Source organism: Hyla sarda, chromosome 3, assembly GCF_029499605.1.
Source record: "Hyla sarda isolate aHylSar1 chromosome 3, aHylSar1.hap1, whole genome shotgun sequence".
NCBI classification, from domain to species: Eukaryota; Metazoa; Chordata; class Amphibia; order Anura; family Hylidae; genus Hyla; species Hyla sarda.
Window position 1 is genome coordinate 425,536,023 of NC_079191.1, and position 17,551 is coordinate 425,553,573.

The 17,551-nt window shown below is 42.0% G+C and overlaps 1 protein-coding gene across 1 annotated transcript in view; it reads right to left on the bottom strand.

Moving 5' to 3' along the window:
• Nucleotides 1-5,260: 5,260 nt before the first annotated feature.
• Nucleotides 5,261-17,551, bottom strand: part of HHIPL2 (HHIP like 2) — a 53,137-nt gene continuing 40,846 nt past the window's right edge. The window contains exons 8-10 of the mRNA XM_056568390.1: nucleotides 15,599-15,680; nucleotides 9,829-9,911; nucleotides 5,261-8,192 (exon numbers count right to left, since the gene is read on the bottom strand). Coding sequence (XP_056424365.1) covers nucleotides 7,141-8,192; nucleotides 9,829-9,911; nucleotides 15,599-15,680 — 1,217 coding nt within the window. The 3' untranslated portion in view covers nucleotides 5,261-7,140. The remainder of the gene's footprint in view (nucleotides 8,193-9,828; nucleotides 9,912-15,598; nucleotides 15,681-17,551) is intronic.

A 17,551-nucleotide genomic window follows, 5' to 3' on the forward strand; every position in this document is an offset into this window, starting at 1 on the left:
ATATGACAGGGGCTACAAAAGTAGGGCCTTACCACTATATGGGGGGCTAAGTACAAATCAGAGGCCTAACTACCATAGGGGCTACTACACCATGGAAGGGGGGGGGTGTCCCCAATAAAACTGTTGGCGAAGCATCTTGTTACCCTAGATGAGATTAGTTATGGAAACATGTCCAGGGGTCTATGGAGAATAACAGCAGCTCTAAAGGGAACCTGTAAGAAGTGAGCAGTGGTCTTCTAATACTTCTGGAAGGCTACAGCTAGGTTCTCTTGGGGACCATGGAAGAGTCCAGTCCAGAAAGGGTCAAGCTCTGGTTATAGAGGAGGTCTCTGGGGGGTTTGCCCCAAGCAGGTATTGAGTGCTGGACGATGGGGGAGACTAGATTTTTTAAATCTTATTTTAGCTGCATAATAGCAAAATATAAAAGAAAAAAAAGTCCAAAGGTCTAAAGACTTTCCAAATGGCCAAAGACAACTAAGTGTAATATCCAGCAGGAGGCAGAAGAACATTATTTCTGAGCATCAGATCCACATCTTATTACCAGGTGGAGGTTTAATAATCTGCTGGTGATATATGAAGACCCCACAGATCTGTGTATACTAGAAGCCAACACAGTCTGTACATTGCTGGGGCATATGTTGGCCTATTATCTATCTATCTCATATCTATCTATCTCATATCTATCTATCTCATATCTATCTCATATCTATCTGTCTCATATCTATCTATCTCATATCTATCTCATATCTATCTATCTATCTATCTCATATCTATCTATCTCATATCTATCTATCTCATATCTATCTATCTCATATCTATCTATCTCATATATATCTTATAACTATCTATCTATCTCATATCTATCTCATATCTATCTATCTATCTCATATCTATCTATCTATCTATCTCATATCTATCTATCTCTTATCTATCTATCTCTTATCTATCTATCTCATATCTATCTATCTCTCTCATATCTATCTATCTCTTATCTATCTATCTCATATCTATTTATCTCATATCTATTTATCTCATATCTATCTATCTCATATCCATCTATCTCTTATCTATCTCATATCTATCTATCTCATATCTATCTATCTCATATCTATCTATCTCATATCTATCTATCTATCTCATATCTATCTATCTATCTATCTATCTATCTCATATCTATCTATCTATCTATCTATCTATCTCATATCTATCTATCTATCTCATATCTATCTCATATCTATCTATCTATCTCATATCTATCTCATATCTATCTATCTATCTCATATCTATCTATCTCTTATCTATCTATCTCTTATCTATCTATCTCATATCTATCTATCTCTTATCCATCTATCTCATATCCATCTATCTCATATCTATCTATCTCATATCTATCTATCTATCTATCTCATATCTATCTATCTCATATCTATTTAATATTTAATTATTTATTATAATAATGATTTCCAGTACATGACAGCAAGCAGAGATTTTGAAAATTGAGGAACTGATACAGGAAAATTGGAGAAATTGTAGAATGTTTTATTATATGAAAAAATGCTTTATTTACTGGAACTGGAATCCCCCTTTAAGATCTATTATCTAATACTAAACGAAGAGCAGGACTGTCTGGGCTGTTTTTTTGGTGTAACACAAATTTCCGTCGGCCAGCTGGAGGGCGCGCAGTCACCCCTATTCTTATACATGTGATGTAGAGATTCAGCTGATTTACCAACTATTGGAAAGAGAGATGACCAGTCCTGCGTGAAGCCGTGTGAGCGCCATACAAACGTCCTCATTTTATGCCATGCAAGGTTATAGAGCTTAGCCATCTATAATACCTGGCAAAATGGGCAGGTGCCCTGGACCCTTTTATTCCGGGGCGCGGGGGCGGCCCGAGGAGTTGCCCCTTGAGCCCAGTACACTGATGGCCTCGGGGTGTGCCCTGACAGCTCTGCTTGTACCGTCTGCCACAGGCAGCACAGGGAAATCAATTCACTGCATTACAATAGCAATTCTTACCCCACTCCAATCATAATTAAAGGGGTATTCCAGGAAAAAAAAAAAACTTATATATATATATCTCAACTGGCTCCAGAAAATTAAACAGATTTGTAAATTACTTCTATTAAAAAATCTTAATCCTTCCAGTAGTTATCAGCTGCTGAAGTTGAGTTGTTCTTTTCTGTCTGACAACAGTGCTCTCTGCTGACATCTCTGTCTGTCTTGGAAACTGTCCAGAGCAGAAGTGGTTTCCTATGGGGATTTGCTCCTACTCTGGACAGTTCCTGAGACAGACAGAGATGTCAGCAGAGATCACTGTTATCGGACAGAAAAGAACAACTCAACTTCAGCAGCTGATAGCTACTGGAAGGATTAAGCTTTTTTAATAGAAGTCATTTACAAATCTGTTTAACTTTCTGGCACCAGTTGATTTAAAAAAAAAAAAAAAGTTTTCCACGGGAGTACCCCTTTAAGGGTAGGTGTTTGGAGGCAGGCCTGTGTGTCACAGTCACGTCGGCGCACTGGGTGTCTACTCATAGGAGAATACGCAGCGGATTTTGCGCTGTGGGAATACCCTAACCTAAAAGGAAAAAATAAAAGGTTTTCATTAATAAGACGGGGTTAATGTAAATCAGTGGTCTCAAACTGTGGCCCTCCGGATGTTGCAAAACTACAACTCCCAGCATGCCCGGACAGCCGTTGGCTGTCCGGGCATGCTGGGAGTTGTAGTTTTGCAACAGCTGGAGGTTCACAGTTGTGAATAGAGATGAGCGAACTAACAGTAAATTTGATTCGTCACAAACTTCTCGGCTCGGCAGTTGATGACTTTTCCTGCGTAAATTAGTTCAGCTTCCAGGTGCTCCGGTGGGCTGGAAAAGGTGGATACAGTCCTAGGAAAGAGTCTCCTAGGACTGTATCCACCTTTTCCAGGACACCGGAGCACCTGAAAGCTGAACTAATTTATGCAGGAAAAGTCATCAACTGCCGAGCCGAGAAGTTCGTGACGAATCGAATTTACTGTAAGTTCGCTCATCTCTAGTTGTGAAACCTACGGCCTACAGCAAACAGTTGAAGATGTTCGGTTTTAGGTGAGAGTAGACTAAGACATACAAAAAGAACCTATCGTAGAACGGCCCGGATACTAGAACATTCACAATGAGGCAAATGTCAAACTTATAAATTAAATTAGACATTTATTATCCAAAACATAAATGATCCAGACGATCAATGATCTATACAAACAGGAGATCACTACACGCTATGCAAGTATCACAAACCCGTACAAGTCATATCTATCCCCATAAGTTTTATTATGCCTCTGCTGTCTGCAGGTGAAGGTCACTTCCATTCACTGACAGTAAACAGGAATCAGATAGGCCTCTACTGTCCCTTTGTCAGAAGACACCATACTAATAAAGCTGGGAAGACAAGGAAGTGGACATGGACAAGGACCCAGTCACTATAAAATCAGTGGGGGTGAATAATGCTCATTGTTAGGTTTTTATTTTATTTATTTATTTTTACTCAGATGTGCCCCCACTTTAGAGGAAAAAAAAACATACCCACCAGACAACCCCTTTAAATGGTGTTTGTGACTTTTACATTGATGGCTTTTTCTTAATATTGTTTGAAGGGAGGTGTAACCCCCGGCCCGCCCCTGTACACTGCTCGCTGACTGATTGACTGACTACATACAGTCAGTTAATCCGTCATAATCCTTTGAAAGGGCGGCGAGCACCCCACACACGCTGGGCCGGCCCTACCATGGAACCCGGTGCACATATGAAGGGGCAACCAGTCTTGCCCCGTCACTAAACTGCTACTTACATCTGCCTGCGAGGACTTTCTGGCAGAGGCGCGTGCTATAAGTAACGTCATCGCAAGCACCGTGCCGGGACACCGACCTCCTGAGCGGCGCATGCGATGAGGTCACTTATAGCACGTGCCTCTGCCAGAAAGTCCTCGCAGGCAGATGTAAGTAGAGCAAGCCAGGTAAGAGTGTAAGAGTGCGAGTGAGTAAAAGTGTGAGTGTGTTGGGGGGTGCTACCTAATGTGGGGAATCTATGCTACGCTACCTAATGTGGGAAATTTATGCTACCTAATGTGGGGAATCTATGCTACGCTACCTAATGTGGGGAAACTATTCTACACTACCTAATGTGGGGAATCTATGCTACGCTACCTAATGTGGGGGAAACTATGCTACCTAATGTGGGGAATCTATGCTACGCTACCTAATGTGGGGAAACTATGCTACCTAATGTGGGGAAACTATTCTACGCTACCTAATGTGGGGAAACTATTCTACGCTACCTAATGTGGGGAATCTGTGCTACGCTACTTAATGTGGGGAAACTATGCTATGCCATGCTACCTAATGTGGGGAAGCTATGCTACGCTACCTAATGTGGGGAAACTATGCTATGCTACCTAATGTGGGGAACTATGCTATGCCATGCTACCTAATGTGGGGAAGCTATGCTACCTAATGTGGGGAAATTATTCTATGCTACCTAATGTGGGGAAACTGCTACGCTACCTAATGTGGGGAAACTATGCTACGCTACCTAATGTGGGGAAACTATGCTACGCTACCTAATGTGGGAAAACTATGCTACGCTACCTAATGTGGGGAAACTATGCTACGCTACCTAATGTGGGGAAACTATGCTACGCTACCTAATGTGGGGAAACTATGCTACGCTACCTAATGTGGGGAAACTATGCTACGCTACCTGATGTGGGGAAACTATGCTACCTAATGTGAGGAAACTATGCTACCTAATGTGGGAAAACTGTGCTATGCTACCTAATGTGGGGAAACTATGCTATGCTACCTAATGTGGGGGAACTGCTGTCTACCTAATGCAGATTAATGTGAGTTGCAGTGCAATTTTAGGCATAGTACTTTTTTTTGTGGGGGGGGGGGTTGTTTAGGCACATTCTTTGCACATGGGCCCTCTGCTGCCTGTGTCCGCCCTGGCATCAGGCCTCGGCTGCATCCCTCTATATGGGGGTGCAGCTCTGTCCCCTGAAAGAAGTCTGAGCAGCATAATATACAATGAGGACAAAATGAGAGGGATAATATACAATGGGGGTAAATTAAGGGGCATAAGATACAATAAAAGGGCAATGTAAGGGGCATAATATACTATTGGGGTAATGTAAGGGGCATAATATACTATGGGGGTAATGTGAGGGGCATAATATACTATGGGGGTAATGTAAGGGGCATAATATACTATGGGGGTAATGTAAGGGGCATAATATACTATGGGGGTAATGTAAGGGGCATAATATACTATGGGGGTAATGTGAGGGACAAAATATACTATGGGGGTAATGTTTCTGGCAAAATAACCTATTGGGGCAATGTTTGGGCCTGCTAATCTATAGAGACAATGTTGGGGCCTAATACTATACAGCTGCACAGAGGGATCTAATACTATCTGGGGCAGTGTAATACATACAGGGGGTTTGTACAGAGTTGAGGACTTTGCTGTAGCGGGAAGCCTAAAATGTTTATCTTGCAGATACGGTGAAGACGAGTTGTGATCAGGAGAAATCTCCATGATGACCCAGGACAGATGGAGAAGAAAGAGAAAAGTGAATGACTCTGATCAGAGAAGACTGTAACTATAATGACTTATATGGTCTACAACACCTGTGTACATCTCAAATCTACTCCTATATAGGGGTTATTGATCTTTTGTATAGTGGTTTTTATTCAATAACTATATAGCAGTGTTAGGCAGGTAATGGTAGTAGTCATGGTGTGGCAGAATTATATGTCCCTTGTATTGGTATTGTATTGTAGTGGTGTTATTAGTTAAACTGGTCTGTGTATAGTGGCTTTTATTTCCTTACAGTATGATGGTATTATTTAGTCACTCTAGAAATAATATGGAGTGGCAATATTATTTTATGTTTCTAAGCCCGATACTAAGATAAAATCCAGAGTGTGCCACAGTGAGGAGGGGTGGGGGCAGACTTCAAACCGTGTAAGGGGCCCCAAAATTTCTGATGGCAGCCCTGGCAGTGGTTGTTTCATTCTGCTGATCTGTGGCAGTGGGACCTCCAGCAATCGAACATTTATGGCTTATTGAAATGCCAGAATAAATCTACTATAATACTGCCTGCTATGTACAAGAATATGACTACTATAATACTGCCCCCTTTGTACAAAAGTATAAATATCATAATACTACTTCTATGTACAAAAATATAACTACTATAATACTGCTCCCTATATACAAGAATATAACTACTATAATACTGCTCCTATATACAAGAATATAACTACTATAATACTGCCTCCTATATACAAGAATATAACTTCTATAATACTGCTTCTAAATACAAGATTATAACTACTATAATACTGCCTCCTATGTACAAGAATATAACTACTATAATACTGTTCATATAAACAAGAATATAACTACTACAATACTGCCTCCTATATACAAGAATATAACTAGTATAATACTGCTCCTATATACAAGAATATAACTACTATAATACTGCTCCTATATACAAGAATATAACTAGTATAATACTGCTTCTATATACAAGAATATAACTACTATAATACTGCTCCTATATACAAGAATATAACTACTATAATACTGTCCCCTATTTACTAAAATATAAGTGCTATAATACTGCTCCTATATACAAGAATATAACTACTATAATACTGCTCCTATATAAAAGAATATAACTACTATAATACTGTCCCCTATTTACTAAAATATAAGTGCTATAATACTGCCCCTTACTTACAAAAATATGTAGGGGATGGGCTACAGCAAAAAAAAAAAAAAAGAAACAACAATGTTGATCTCGATGATCAGCGAATTCCAGAGCTTTCATAAGGCTCACATCATCGGTTTACCTGGGTGATGTGCACCTGATAACAATGATTTTATTGGCCGCACAGATGCCATCAGCTGACAAACCAGTGTGCGCCCATTCACATTTATCATTACTAGAAACACCCATTCGCCAGACAATCGGCCCATGTAAAAGGGCCGGAAGTCTTTACACGATGGAAGGGGTTATTTGTAAGATGACACGATACTCTAAGTCCGTCCGCGTACATCAGTATTTAAGTTCGTGTTTAGTTTTGTCTATTTCCTAATTTTCTGAGTGGCTTTGTGTTGGGGGTGTTTTACTGGGATCAGTTGTTGGTCTTGTTTCCATTTTGTTTGGACTTTTGATTTTGTCCTTTTCCCCATTTTTGTTTTTGACATTTGCTACAACTTGAGGCTTGTTTCTCGGAGAGGCAGCTGGTTTTGAGATTTTATCTGTTTTGGGTTTTTTTGTGGGCTTGACCTTCTTGGGGATCTTGGTCAGTAAAGGTTTTATGAAACCAGACAGCATAGTATGTTCTGAAGTATCCTGAGTGTGCGTAGGTTCAGTCACCAGTTCCTCAGGAGGCGTCATCATCCACCCAGTCGGCGATGGCTCGCTTGCATCAATTTTTTTATTAGTGTTTCTTTTATTTGCTTTCTTTCTCGGGGAAAATGCCAAGTTGCTTTCTTCTAAAGACGGGACGATAGGTTTAGTGGTTGGTTTCATTTTCTTTTTGTGTTGTTTTTTGGACTTGTCCTTCGAGAAGAATTCATCCTTTATCTTGTCAAGTTTAGATTTTTTGGGCTTCGACTTAGGTTGTTTAGATTTCTTATCGTGTATTTTACGCTTTGGAACTTTGGTAGGCTTGACTTTCTTGGAGCTCTTGGTGGGGGAAGGTTTTTTGGGCTGTTTAACAGTGTCGCTAGTGGACTGCTGGTGCTCAACAGATGGAGCTTGAGTCAACATGTCCTCAGTTGGTCTCATTGGTTGACTAGTTGGAGATGTTTCCTTGATCACATCCTTTGCAGTTTCATTATCCTCACCTGGAGATAATTCAACATTGGAAGCCTTTATGGTCTTGTCATTGGTGGACACAGGGTGTGAAGTGATCACAGATGAAATCTCTGTTTCTTGAGTCGGTTCCATCTTATTGACAGTCAGTTCTGTAGGCCCCTTTGTTACCTTGGTAGGTAAAGGAGGAGTTGTAATGGTTTTTATAGTAGTCGTAACCTTAACAGGAGCTTTAGTCATGATTTTCTGTATTTTCGGCATTACTTTTATAGGTTTCTTGACTAGTGGTTTAAGTTCTTCGCTGAGTAATTCAAGAACAGTTCCTGGGAAATAATAAAAGGTCGATATAAAATGGCGGATTGCAAAGTAATAATATTGTAGTATTTCTCATGCTGCACAGCTATTTCTCATGACAGTACTGCACAATATACTACTCTTTACTATTCCATGATATAGTGCTGGTGAAAGTGCACTGAACATGCTTGTACTCTGCTGGGCTGATAATTTACATAGTACATTACTTTAGATGGTATATGAAAGGAAAAGGGATTACTGATGCAGTGGGTTTTTGCAAGGTGCTATGTGAGCAGACATAAAACAAAACAGCAGGGCATCAAGGAAAGGGTTATCCTAAGCATTGATCAGCCTGGCATTGTACTGTCATTTACACAGTACACTACAACAGATGCTAAATGGAGGCAGGAGTTACTAATGCGCCACGTATTTGCAAGGTGCTCTGTGAGCAGACATGGAAGAAGCAGCAGGGACATGGAAAAAGGTTACCCTGGGCACTGAACAGACTGGCACTGTCCTGGAGGATAATTTACACAGTACACTACTATAGATGCTATAGAGAGAGAGAGAAAGGGTTATTAAGGCACTGGGTTTTACAAGGTGCTATGTGAACAGACATGAAAGTAACAGCAGGACAGCAATAAAATGTTAACCCTAAGCAATGAACAGTGGGGAATGATTTACACAGTGCACTACTATAGATGGCATATGAAGGGAGAATAGGGTTACTGATGCATGTGTTTTTACAAGATGCTATGTAAGCAGACATGAAAATACCAACGGGACAGCAATAAAAGGGTTACAGAAAGCATTGAACAGAGTAGCACTGTGCTGTGGGATGATATACACAGTACACTTCTACAGATGCTACATGGAGGAAGAAGGGGTTACTCATGCACTGTGGTTTTACAAGGTGTTATGTGAGCAGACCTGAAAGTAACAACAGGACAGCAAGGAAAGGATTATCCTTAGCACTAAACAGACTGTCACTTTGCTGGAGAATGATGTATACTACCAAAGACTGATCTGATGAAGGGGGTGGCTCCCCCGAAAAGCATCATCTCTGCATGTTTTATTATTTTCTTTTACTACAATAAACCACTACAGTGTTTTACAATACCCCTGGCTTGGAGCCACTCCTTATTTGAACCAGCAGCGCCGTCATAAGGGTCGTTTTTTTTCTACTCCAAACAGTGATTCTAATCAGGATCATTCCTTTTTCCTGTGACCTGGGCTCTGCAGCTGGCTCTCCACTCCCTGAGAAACCCCTGTGTGGGTTGATATGCCAATGTCCTATTCTCTTCGGGTAAGTGGCCACTACCTAAGGGCACTCCGTGCCTCCCGACACATAATTACTGATTGTTATTGTGGTAACGCTCAAGGTTGGTCTTTTTTTTTTTGTTTATTTTCAGGTACTACCATAGATGGCATGTGTGGAGAGAAGGGATTACTGATGAAGTAGGTTCGCAAAGTGCTATAAGCAAAAAGGAAATAAAAAGCAGCAGCAAAGCAAGGAATGGGTTACACTAAGCCATGTTTAACAGGGGGGGTTATGGCTTGAAATGCGGCAATGTGTTCCAAAATGTTGCCAACATTTCTGCACAAAATCAAACAAAATGGCGGAAGCACCAATGACTACAACCATCTCCCTTAAGAGTCGCTTACTTTCACGTGGTTCAAATGGAATGACTTTGCCCCTTGTCCGCACTGGCACAGGTTTGTATGTACATTTTCCAGGTGGCGCTCTCCTAGGAAAAAAAAAATAAAGCAATAGCTTTAGGATTTTGAGAAGCGTTTTCATAATAAATGAAAAACACAAGTACAATAAACAGAACCACTCTGAATATCCCAACCGTCCTCCTGTGACGTGGCCTCTCAGCTGTCCGGGCATGCTGGAAGTTGTAGTTTTGCAACAGCTGGAGGCACTCTGGTTGGAAAACACTGTCTTAACCCCTTAAGGACCAATACAAATAAACCTGTACGCCCCTGAAAGACGGGGCCTGTTTTTTCAAATCGGGGATGTCTGTCTTTATTAGAGAATAACTCTGGTAACGTTTTGCCAATCACGATAATTCTGACATTGTTTTTTTGTCACAAGTTGTCCTTCATGTACATAGTAAAAGTAAGCCGATATCATTTGTAGTTTTTTTTTAACAATGTAAAAAATCATGACATTTTTACAAAAAATTACGATTTTTTGCTATTTTAACACTAACAAGTTGCATATATTTATACATACTGACCAAATAGTTTATGAAACTTAGACTTTCAGATGTCTACTTTATTGTGGCGTTATTTTTTTGTTTTTAATTAACATTTTAAATTAGTTAGAAGCCTAACAATTTAACTTGAAATTTTGAAAATTTGAAAAGTACATCTTTTTTTGTGTGCTATGCAAGGTTTGCAGAAATTAAAAGGTAGTAGAACATAGGAACACCCCCCCCCCCCCCCCCAAATGACCCCATTTTAAAAACTAGACCCCTCAAGGTATTCGCTAGGGGGTACAGTGAGTATTTTAACACCATAGTTTTTTGGCAGGAATTATTACAAAGTCAGTGTTAAAAATTCAAAATTTGCAATTTTTCACAAATGCATCATTTGGGGGGCATATTTTTTGTACATCACTTCTGATATTGAAAGAAATGCACCCTTTATTTTATTTAGCTGCTTGTCCCATGTTCGGAAATACCCCCGCTTTGGCCATATATGGTTCCTTGGCCGCGTGATAGGACTCAGAAGGAGAGGAGCGCCATTTGGCTTTCAGGGCAGAACAGTACCCCCACCCCCACAAGTGACCCCATTTATATACCGCACCCCTACAAGTTATTGGCTGCACCAGGGACCACTCTGATTGGTTCTTGGTCGGCTGGCAGTATAACGCGTCTGTCTGTGACAGTTAAGGCTCCTGATGGATATATCCGCCATGTTGTGGGAATAAGCACCCGCTCATGGCGAATATATCCATCACTGCTGCGGCTGGGTAGCTCAGTGTGTCCGCTCATGACTGCTGGCGGGAAATCCGCCGCTATGAGTGGACACACAAAGCTACCCAGCCGCAGCAGGGAGCTCATTACCGTGACTGCTGCATAATGTGTAGGATCACATGGCGGACATCCGCAGCATATTACATGCTGGGGATGTCCGCCAATGCGATCCTACACATTATGCTTTTTATTTTTTATTAGATTCATTTAATAAATGTATTTTATTTTTTTTTTACACTTTTATTACATTTTTAATTATTTTTACACTTTTATTTTATTAATTTATTTATTTTGACACTTTTTAATGCTTTGGAATACTTAGTGAAAACTGGCAAGCAGCATATAACTGCAATGCTTTGGAATACTAGCAGGCAGCATATTAGGACGGGCCTTTGGCACGTCCTACAGGCAATACCCAGGGCAGACCTGGGGGTCTTTGTAGGACTCCCGGCTGCCCAGGTATGCAGCAGCACCCTGCGATGCTCCGGGGTGCTGCAGAGGAGACAGAGGGAGCCCCCTCCCTCTGTCAGAACTCCTTACAGTGTGCGGTCACTTCTGACCGCGGCTGTAAGAGTTAAACTGTCGGGAGTGAAGTGAACTTCACTCCCGGCAGTGCGGCAGGTCCCGGCCAGCCGCGGCCACACACAGCACCCCGCGATCGCGATGCGGGGTGCTGCAGAGGAGACAGAGGGAGCTCCCTCCCTCTGTCATAACGCTTACAGCCCGTAAGGGTTAAAACTGCCGGGACCGAAGTTTACTTCGGTCCTGGCAGTGCAGCAGGGTCCCGGCTGTGTGATACAGCCGTGTCCCTGCCACGATCTCGTGGGTGCACTGGGCAGCACCCACGAGAAGAATGGACGAGTATAGACGTCCAGGTGCGGGAACGGCCGCCAACCTGGACGTCTATACTCGTCCGTGGTCGTTATCGGGTTAAAGGGGTATTTCTGTTTTTTTTTTTTTTATATTCAGCCTTTGAGCCCATGATGCCAAGTTAGAATACTGTGAAATATGCTTCTATTACTTCCATATGGCGCTTTGTTCCATTTTTATAATGCACGGGACCCACACCCGGAAGTTTTATTTTACGGTTGTCTCTGACCTTTCCCAGCATTCCGTGCGACAATAACTGGGGGAGATTTATGATAACCTGTGTAGGGGAAGAGTGGTGCAGTTGCCCATAGCAACCAATCAGATCGCTTTTTTCATTTTTCAGAGGCCTTGTGGTGGCCTAGTATGGGAGGTGTTACTCCATACCCTTGCTGTCCTGTCAGGCAGCCTCCTGCAGTGTCCCCCGCCCCCACCCCTGCATCTGTTTATTGTAATTGTATATAATCCCTATGTTATATATGTAAGAGTGGTAGAGTGTTAACCATGTGAGTTGTCATGTGATTGTTACCCAGGAGGTATCAGTGACCAGGTGACTTAAGGGTGACCAATGGGACCCACCAGAGCCTCCCCCATATAAGCCCTGGGTGGAGCCTCTGCTCTCTTAGTCTTTGCTGAGGTCCAGTCAAGTCGAGCCTAAGTGTCCAGAGTCTTAGGAGCCTCAAGTCCAGTCTGCAGCCACAAGCTACAAACCTGCAAGTAAGGGCTCGTTCACACGGCCGCCGGCTCCCGTCAAAAATTGCCGGTTATGCAACCCGTTTGCTAATTTTGCAAACGGGTTGTAAAGGGCTGTAAACGTATCCCATTGATCTCAATGCGATTTTTTTACAGTCCTTTATCACCCGTTTGCACCCGTTATGTTTCTAACCCATTATTTTTGACGGCCAAAAGACGTTCCATGCACAATTTTTTTGCCCGTCAAAAATAATGGGTGAAAAACGGGTCTTTTAAATTTAACATTGAAGTCTATGGGAAACGGGTTACAAAGGGGTTACCCTTTAATGTACCCGTTTGTCCCCGTTCATTTCAATCCATTTTTCACCTCTATTTTCTTCTGAGCATGCTCAGAAGAGGTGGCCTGAACTAGGAATTAATGGATTAAAACAGGTTTAAAAACGGGTGCAATCGGATATAATATGGGAGTTTTCAACCCTAAAAAAAAAAAAAAACACAGGTTACTAGACCCGTTTGCACCCGTTGGTAATCCGTTTTTTTCATGTTCCGTTATTTTACGGGTGAATATCGGGACGAGAACCAACGGATGTGTGAATTTAGCCTAAGCCACAGTCACAGTCTTGTCGGTCACAAGTCAGTCAAGTCAAAGTCATCTGTCTAGTCAACGTGGCCTGCACTAAATTGTCCACCTCTACTACAAGTCCCAGCAAGCCCTTAAGGTCTTTGTAGTCATTGGTCACCTCCTTGGGCCCTGGCTGGACTGCTGCCACCTCTGTCCGTGTCAGGAACAGTCCAGAGCAGGAACAAATCCCCATAGCAAACATATCCTGCTCTGGACAGTTCCTGACATTGACAGAGGTGTCAGCAGAGAGCACTGTGGTCAAACTGGAAAGAACGATTTCTTTAAATATCCTGCGGGTTAAAGGGGTACTCCGATGGAAAACTTTTTATTTTTAAATCAACTGGTGCCAGAAAGTTAAACAGATTTGTAAATTACAATACAGAAATGTGGGTGCACTACTGTGGTAGATGTATACAATGACATTGGCTAATCCCTCAACACTGATGTTAAAATTGAGACATTCGCCAGTGTATCCTTATATTAAGGACACACCAGAGCCCGCACACCAACGCCAAGGTTTCTCAAATGGCGCGGGACCTAACGCTAACCTACCTGTGCGTAATAAGCAAAAACCAGGGGCCAGTGGGCAATTACAGCAGCACTAGGTCGACATGTAGCCTGCTCCCAGTTCCCTCCAGCGTGACTGAGCACACATACAATGGGAGGAGGGAGAGACAGGCTACAAGCCCCACCCAAGTTGGCTGATATAGGTGCATGGCCTCACAGGTGCTACCCTAATGCTGCCTGGAAAATGCTCAAGGCGCATTAACATATGGAGTTTACACACCTCCACGTATAAATTTACAAACAACAACAAAAAACGTGGTCTCAAATGGCAGGAGGTGCTCAACCCCAAATGCAGTTGTGCATATATACTGGGGGAGCAGATTTGTAAATTACTTCTATTAAAAATCTTAATCCTTCCAGTACTGATTAGCTGCTGAATACTACAGAGGAAATTCTTTTCTTTTTGGAACACAGAGCTCTCTGCTGACATCATGACCACAGTGCTCTCTGCTGACATCTCTGTCCATTTTAAGAATTGTCCAGAGTAGGAGAAAATCCCCATAGCAAACATATGCTGCTCTGGACAGTTCCTAAAATGGACAGCAGAGGTCAGCAGAGAGCACTGTGGTCATGATGTGGTCATGATCTTAATCCTTCCAGTACTTATTAGCTGCTGAATACTACATGGGAAATTATTTTCTTTTTGGAACACAGAGCTCTCTGCTGACATCATGACCACAGTGCTCTCTGCTGACATCTCTGTCCATTTTAAGAATTGTCCAGAGTAGGAGAAAATCCCCATAGCAAACATATGCTGCTCTGGACAGTTCCTAAAATGGACAGCAGAGGTCAGCAGAGAGCACTGTGGTCATGATGTCAGCAGAGAGCTCTGTGTTCCAAAAAGAAAAGAATATCCCATGTAGTATTCAGCAGCTAATAAGTACTGGAAGGATTAAGATTTTTAATAGAAGTAATTTACAAATCTGTTTAACTTTCTGGCACCAGTTGATTTAAAAAAATATATAATAATTTCCACCGGAGTACCCCTTTAACTTCTGTGTGGAAATTCTCCACTTGGTATAGATGAGATTTGTATAATCGCCACCCGCATGTATAGTACTGTATAGAGATGAGCGAACTTACAGTAAATTTGATTCGTCACGAACTTCTCGGCTCGGCAGTTGATGACTTATCCTGCATAAATTAGTTCAGCTTTCCGGTGCTCCGGTGGGCTGGAAAAGGTGGATACAGTCCTAGGAGACTCTGTCCTAGGACTGTATCCACCTTTTCCAGCCATCCGGAGCACCTGAAAGCTGAACTAATTTATGCAGAAAAAGTCATCAACTGCCGAGCCGAGAAGTTCGTGACGAATCGAATTTACTGTAAATTCGCTCATCTCTAGTACTGTAATCTGCTGCAGATTTTCTGTTTCAATTTTTCTACAGATTTTCCCGTAAGTGCTGTCCCATAGAAAATGCACACTACACTAATTTGCTGCAGATTTTCCATGCGGAAATTCAAAAAGAAAATGTCCACCGGATTACCCCTTTAAATCCACAGCAAGACACTTTCTGCTGCAGATTTCCCCCCCCCCCCCACAATGTGAAAGAAGAAATCTGCAAATAAATCCCATTGTTGCAGATTAATGGCAGCAAAGAGTGGAGGAAAGTTTAGAATTAAAAAATAAATAAATAAATAAAATGGAAGAGAAAAAAATATAATACAAAAATAAATGCTGGCGCACACACAAATCTGTACAAACCTAGACGGGTCCACGAGTCGATATAATGTTCCGTACGGAGATAAAGATGTCGGGTCCGATGTAGAGAGAAAATACAGTTCTCCTATTAAAAGTAGAGAAAATGTAATAATTCTATATGTATTTTTACATTGGAAGGTTTTAGGTTACAATTTGAATGGATTCTCCAGGATTTAAAGGGGTACTCCGGTGAAAAACTTTTTTTTTTTTTTTTTTTTTTTTTTTAAATCAACTGGTGCCAGAAAGTTAAACAGATTTGTAAATTATTTCTATTAAAAAATCTTAATCCTTCCTGTACTTATTAGCTGCTGAATACTACAGCCGAAATTATTTTATTTTACATTGGAAGGTTTTAGGTTACAATTTGAATGGATTCTCCAGGATTTAAAGGGGTACTCCGGTGAAAAACTTTTTTTTTTTTTTAAATCAACTGGTGCCAGAAAGTTAAACAGATTTGTAAATTATTTCTATTAAAAAATCTTAATCCTTCCTGTACTTATTAGCTGCTGAATACTACAGCCGAAATTATTTTCTTTTTGAAACACAGAGCTCTCTGCTGACATCACGAGCACAGTGCTCTCTGCTGACATCTCTGTCCATTTTAGGAACTGACAGCGTAAAAGGAAATCCCCATAGCAAACATATGCGGTTCTGGGCAGTTCCTAAAACGGACAGAGATGTCAGCAGAGAGCGCTGTGTTGGTGATGTCAGCAGAGAGCTCTGCGTTTCAAAAAGAAAATAATTTCCGCTGTAGTATTCAGCAGCTAATAAGTACAGGAAGGATTAAAAAAAAATTTAATAGAAGTCATTTACAAATCTGTTTAACTTTCTGGCACCAGTTGATTTAAAAAAAAAAAAAAGGTTTCCACCGGAGTACCCCTTTAAAGGGGTACTCCTCTGCTAGACATCTTATCCCCTAGCCAAAGGATAGGGGATAAGATGTCTGATCGAGGGGGTCCCACGCCTCCTAGTGATGTCACACCACGCCCCCACCATTCATGTCTATGGGAGGGGGCGTGTCTGCCGACACGCCCCCTCCCATAGACATGAATAGAGGGGCGTGGCGTGATGTCACGAGGGGGCGTGGCCGTGACATCAGGATTACAGCCTCCAGCTTCGAACGTTTTGAACAAAATATTCAGTATGCTGGAGCACCGGAGTACCCCTTTAAACGCTGACTGCCTATCCTTACCATAAATCAGTGTCTGATCCCACCGGACCGACCTCCATAATGAAGGGGTCCTGGCGCAGCTCGACCAAATCAACTTGAGGGGGGTACAGGACACATTACAACCTTTATGGACAGGCCACTGTTTGTGGGCAATGAGGGGCCCTTCATTGTGCCGATTGGAAGGGGCCCCACTCCTTGTATCCTAAGGACCATCCCTGTTTATACCTGGAAAAACACTTTCCATCTGCAAACAACCTGCATCTCAAATTAGTATTTTGTAGCTATATTTGAATAATAGAAGGTAAAATGTTTTGGTTTTTTTGGGCCTGGGCCCCCATATATCTGCAGCCATGTAATGAACACTGGCTGCATGAGGTGGCAAACTGGGCATCTGCCCACAGGCCTTAAATACCACATAGACTAGATACCCAGGAGCAGCCTAACACCTTCACTGCCCCCATACCACCAGGGACAATACTATTAACACCTTCACTGCCCCCATACCACCAGGGACAATACTATTAACACCTTCACTGCCCCCATACCACCAGGGACAATACTATTAACACCTTCACTGCCCCCATACCACCAGGGACTCTACTATTAACACCTTCACTGCCCCCATACCACCAGGGACTCTACTATTAACACCTTCACTGCCCCATACCACCAGGGACTCTACTATTAACACCTTCACTGCCCCATATGACCAGGGACTCTACTATTAACACCTTCACTGCCCCATACCACCAGGGACTCTACTATTAACACCTTCACTGCCCCAT